Here is a 5,427-nt window from a genome sequence, read left to right as displayed (position 1 = left end):
TTCCCTACACCGTTTGCCTCCCAGTGTCTGTGCCTCTTAGTGGGTGACGAGACTTCTCTTGAAGGCTCCTGGCTCCCGTATTTTGGAATTTGAAGTGTTGGGAACTCGTGCTAACTAACATTAGCGAAGGTTATTTGCAGTAAGTATCACCAGCCAAGACTGGCTGTAAGTCTTGTTTTAATAGGCCATCTGATTTTACTTCAGTCCGTAATTTTCCAATCTGGGGAAAACTCCCAATTTTCTTTAGTTATCCGATCAAGTAATAAAACTGTCTTCCTCCCATAAGTTTCCATTTGTTAACCGAGCTGTAATCCAGGAGTATTAAAACACACTATATTTAAACATATCCAGTTATTTCCTAGTTAGGCCCTGGCTGGGGTTCTGAGAACAATGCTTGTGTAGCCGTTAGTCACACTCAGCTGATGCCGATAGTGATTCATTCAGACTGGCAGGCGACCAGGTGATCGTTACATAAACACTGACACTCCTAGTCAGTGATTTTTCTTGTGAAGGTGTCATAAATATTGCCCAGTAGCCTTTTTTGGCATTTTATTCCTGATGGAGCAGGGATCCTCGGATTCCTGAAATCCACAGATACACCCACATTTATGTTGATATTCAATAGTATTGACCTCAGGCCTTACCACACCTGTTATAGTTGCTCAGGAAAAATGGAATCCTAGGATTTCAGAGCTGAAGAAGTCCTTGGAGACTGTTTGGGCTAGTCCCCCTTATTTGACTTTTGATGCCCAGAAAAGCTGTGTTCTGTTGAAGGTCACACAGCTAGCTCAGGCTAAACTCCAGATGTCTTAAGATTTTTTTTTTTTTTTTTTTTTTTTGCGGTATGCAGGCCTCTCACTGTTGTGGCTTCTCCCGTTGCGGAGCACAGGCTCCGGACGCGCAGGCTCAGCGGCCATGGCTCATGGGCCCAGCCGCTCCGCGGCATGTGGGATCTTCCCGGACCGGGGCACGAACCCGCATCCCCTGCATCGGCAGGCGGACTCTCAACCACTGCGCCACCAGGGAAGCCCTTAAGATTTTTTTTGAGTAATGATACCACCCCTTTTGCAAACACTGTGTGATATATTTCAGATATGCACTCAATTTTAATGATGTGCTCTGGGGACATACTTTGAGGTGTCTTTGCAGTAGTCCAACAAAAGCAGCTTTACTGGTCGCAGGATGAAGTATATAGTGGCTCCTTATGGATGTCATTTGCATTTTAACATCAAGTGGGCTTAGTTGGATTTACTTATTGGAAGATCTGAGGAGCTTTTCAAATTCTTTTCTTGCCTCATGTTTTGTTTTACTGAATATTGGCCTAGAAAAGTGTCATGCTAAAGGATTCAAGCATTCTGAGATTTGTCTTAGTATTTGAGATGGAATTTTGATTTATAAGGGTTGCTTCCTTAAAAGGCCAAATTATCAGAAAAATATCTACAATGTCTCTTTATACTTTTAGTAAGCAAGTGTGTTTAAAGGCACTCCCTGGAGGAGAAAACTAGTGGGGTTACAGGTCTTGAGGGGAGCATGGATTGTGGATTAGTAGAGGGGAGGGGATTGCCCCAGACCAGCGTGGAGACCGTTCCTGTCTTTGTGGGGAGGAATGAGGAACCGGGCTTGCAGGCAGCCCTCCTGGGGAATGTCAGGGGCAGCTTGTAGCTGAAGACCACACTGAAGGAGGAAGTGGGTTGGGTTGATTGACTAGGCAAAGAGGGAGAGGCCATCCCTGGCTAACGATTTGCAGCAGAAGAGTAGGGGTTCTGGGGACAGGGAAATGGGGAAGTTAGAAGAGGGAGCTGGTATTTTTATTTGTCTGGGATTTGTTGAGGAGGGAGGTGGTGGTAGACAGTTGTGTGTTTCACTTTTAAGAACTTGACACAAATTTTCTAATTTTACACATTTAATGATTACATTTGTTGCTTCTGTTCTTGAACTACTTATTTTTCAAATAGACCTATCATCCTTTTTAATTCATTTTTTTTTAAACTTCTGATTCTCTACTGCTCAGTCTTCTTAATCCATGGTAAGCATGTCTGTTTTATTATGTTGTTAATAAGTTTCTCCATCAGACTTGGCTTTTCCCTTCCATTGGAGCAAGTTCTGTCCTTATAGTTTGATTTAAGTAATGCCTTGTTGTTGAGTTTTGTGGTTTTCTAAGTGCTCTTCTTTTTTCTTTTTCTGTTTTTAAAATTAAAAACCTTTCCCAGTAGGTAACATAGTTGAGGAATTCCCCCACTTTATAGAGGATACAGGCCAATTTAGTGTGTTAGTGGCTTTGCTGGGGCCCAGAGTTTTCTGATTCTAAGTCTGTATTAGTTTCCTAGGACCACCAAACAAAGCCACCACAAACTGGGTGGCTTACAACAAGAGAAATGTATTTTATCACAGTTTGGAAGGCTAGAGTCTGAGGTCAAGGTGTCGGCAGGGCTGTGCTCCCTCTGAAGGCTCTTGGGGAAAATCCTCCCTTGCCCCTCCTCGTTTCTGGTAGCTCCTGGTAATCCTTGTAATCCTTGGCCTTTGTAGACACATCACTCCAGTCTCTGCCTCCATCATCACATGGCAATGGCTTTCGTCTTCAGATCTCCCTTTTTCTTATAAGGACACCAGTCATTGGATTTAGGATCCGCCCTATGCAGTATGACCTCATCTTGACTTGATGACACCTGCAATGATCCTGTTTCCAAATAAGGTCACGTTGATGGGTACCAGGGGTTATGACTTCAACATGACTTTTTGGTGGCACAGCTCAGCACAGCAAAGTCCAGTGTTCCTTCTACTGATGACACACAGCTGGCTTGCTTGCAGCTGGCATCGTGAAGAATTTGAAATTTAACGTTTCCACTTAAAATAGTTGGTGCTTCCATCCTTGATGGGCAGTCAGGGTTTCCTGTCAGGTAGGTCAGAGTAAAGCTTGCTGCTGAGTAGTTATGCCTCCTTTCAGCAGAGGCTGGGGATACCTTATTGTCACTAATGCATCCGTTTTGGGTTGGGGGAGGGCTGGGTTTACTGGTGGGGTTCCACGTGTAACCAGGGTGAAACTCTGGCCACTAGATCTGTGTGGTGTTTGAGCTCATCTGGGAAGCTCTTCTTTGTTAATAAGTGTTTGAGGGAGGTGTGATTGGTTCTTTCTAGAACAGAAAGCTGGAAGTAGACTTCCAGTCTGTGATAACCTTTGGACATTTGACAAAGGAATTGTATGATTTTACTGTGAGAATATCTTACGCAGAATAGCTGAGCCTCAGGGCTTTTCGCCACCACCTCATTGTTGTGCACCAGCACCTCACAACCTTCCATCAACATCTTTATTCCCACACCTCCGCCAAGGTGAAAGCGGCATCTTAGAAGGCCTAAATTATTATGACTTTTTCAGAGTCCTTATCACTAATATTTTGAGTTAATATCTATCTCTTCTGTTAGACTGCAGTCTCCCTTCAGATAGGATCCTTGTCCAGTTGGTTTTTCTTGAGTGGCTTGTCCGTAATCCTGTTTTTGAGGAGGGTTGTTGACTGGGTTGAAGGGAAGATCTCTCTCCAGGGTTTTTAGACTCGGGTCTCAGTGTTTATCTTTTGGGGATGTTGCAGGTGACCGAGCTCAACGAACCTCTCTCCAATGAAGACCGAAACCTCCTCTCCGTGGCCTACAAGAATGTGGTCGGTGCCCGGCGGTCTTCCTGGAGGGTCATCAGCAGCATCGAGCAGAAAACCACGGCTGACGGGAATGAGAAGAAGCTGGAGAAGGTTAAGGCTTACCGGGAGAAGATCGAGAAGGAGCTGGAAACAGTGTGCAATGACGTGCTGGCCCTGCTGGACAAGTTCCTCATCAAGAACTGCAATGACTTCCAGTATGAGAGCAAGGTCTTCTACCTGAAGATGAAGGGCGACTACTACCGCTACCTGGCAGAGGTGGCTTCTGGCGAGAAGAAAAACAGTGTGGTCGAAGCTTCAGAGGCAGCCTACAAGGAAGCCTTCGAAATCAGCAAGGAGCACATGCAGCCAACACATCCCATCCGGCTGGGCCTGGCCCTCAACTTCTCTGTGTTCTACTACGAGATCCAGAACGCGCCCGAGCAGGCCTGCCTCTTAGCCAAACAAGCCTTTGATGACGCCATAGCTGAGCTGGACACACTAAATGAGGATTCCTATAAGGACTCCACACTCATCATGCAGCTGCTGCGAGACAACCTCACCCTCTGGACGAGCGACCAGCAGGACGAGGAAGCCGGAGAAGGCAACTGAGTGGCTCGGCCCACCCCCGCCCCGACCCCATCACCACCGGTCCTTCCTCACCACAGTCACTAAGTATCTAGTGCTAAACCTATCTGTATGGCAGCACAGCTACTCAGATCTGCTCTCTGCCCCCCGGGAAGCAGTTCCAGATAAATTTATGGGCATTGCTGGACTGATGGTTGCTTTGAGCCCACAGGAGCTCCCTTTCTGAATTGTGCAGACAGGTGCATTCTGAAGGAGGCATTTTCCTATGCCTGCTGATCTAGGTGAAGTGCAGGCGAAAGCCTCGGGGAAGTTAGGAGAATTAACCACACAGGCTACAGTTGGTATTTAAATGGTCCACTTAAAACCAGCTGCTAGTGTTTTGTTAAAGCAGTACATCTGTGCATGCAAAAGTGAATTCACCCCTCCCACCTCTTTCTTAGCTAATGGAAAACTGTTAAGGGAAGCTGATATGAGAGACCACTTGCTCCTTTCCATCAGCTTAATAATAAACTTTAACGTGAGGTTTCAGTAGCGCCTTGTTTGCCTCTTTAAATTATGATGTGCACAAACCTTCTTTTCAATGCAATGCATCTAAAGTTTTGATACCTGTAACTTTTTTTTTTTTTGGTTGCGACTGTTTAAGAATCATGGATTTATTTTTTTGTAACTATTTGGCTATTGTCCTTGTGTATCCTGACAGCGCCATGTGTGTCAGCCCATGTCGATCAAGATGGGTAATTATGAAATGCCAGACTTCTAAATTAAATGTTTTGGAATTCAGTGGGTAAATAAATGCTGCTTTGGGGATATTATCTCTGTGTGTATGGTCTTTGTTTTTCCTGCTCTCAAGGAGCCCTATCACGGCTCACCTCTTTGAATCCTGGTTTGAGCTCTCAAACCCTGAAGCATTTCTGGAATAGCGAGTCTTGGTGCCCCCTGATTCCATCACACGTTTTGCAGTGTACACAAAAGACTCATGAATTTTAAATAGTTTTGTGTGAACCCAGCTAACAGCCTCTCTGATCCCCTCTTCCTGTTGCTGGTCCCTGTACGGGAGGAGCCGAGCAGACCCCAATGCCGTGTTCCATGGCACAGCCCCTCTGGAAGGTGGGTGTGTGTCTGACTTTGAGGGTGTAGCTCCACTCAGCCTACTGGAACATTGGTTGCTATGTATCACTCAAAGTAGGTACATGTTCTCAGTTTTTCTTGATAT

General features: G+C 45.5%; 1 protein-coding gene across 1 annotated transcript in view; it reads left to right on the top strand.

Annotated features, from left to right (window-relative positions):
• The window catches only part of YWHAH (tyrosine 3-monooxygenase/tryptophan 5-monooxygenase activation protein eta), an 11,689-nt gene extending 6,663 nt beyond the window's left edge, over nucleotides 1–5,026 (top strand). The window contains exon 2 of the mRNA XM_007453154.1: nucleotides 3,585–5,026. Coding sequence (XP_007453216.1) covers nucleotides 3,585–4,238 — 654 coding nt within the window. The 3' untranslated portion in view covers nucleotides 4,239–5,026. The remainder of the gene's footprint in view (nucleotides 1–3,584) is intronic.
• Nucleotides 5,027–5,427: the final 401 nt, after the last annotated feature.

The sequence above is a fragment of the Lipotes vexillifer genome, unplaced genomic scaffold, assembly GCF_000442215.2.
Source record: "Lipotes vexillifer unplaced genomic scaffold, Lipotes_vexillifer_v1.1 scaffold1197, whole genome shotgun sequence".
Lineage (NCBI taxonomy): Eukaryota > Metazoa > Chordata > Mammalia > Artiodactyla > Lipotidae > Lipotes > Lipotes vexillifer.
The sequence above is the reverse complement of the archived record's forward strand: the minus strand, read 5'-3'. Positions and strand labels throughout refer to the sequence as shown.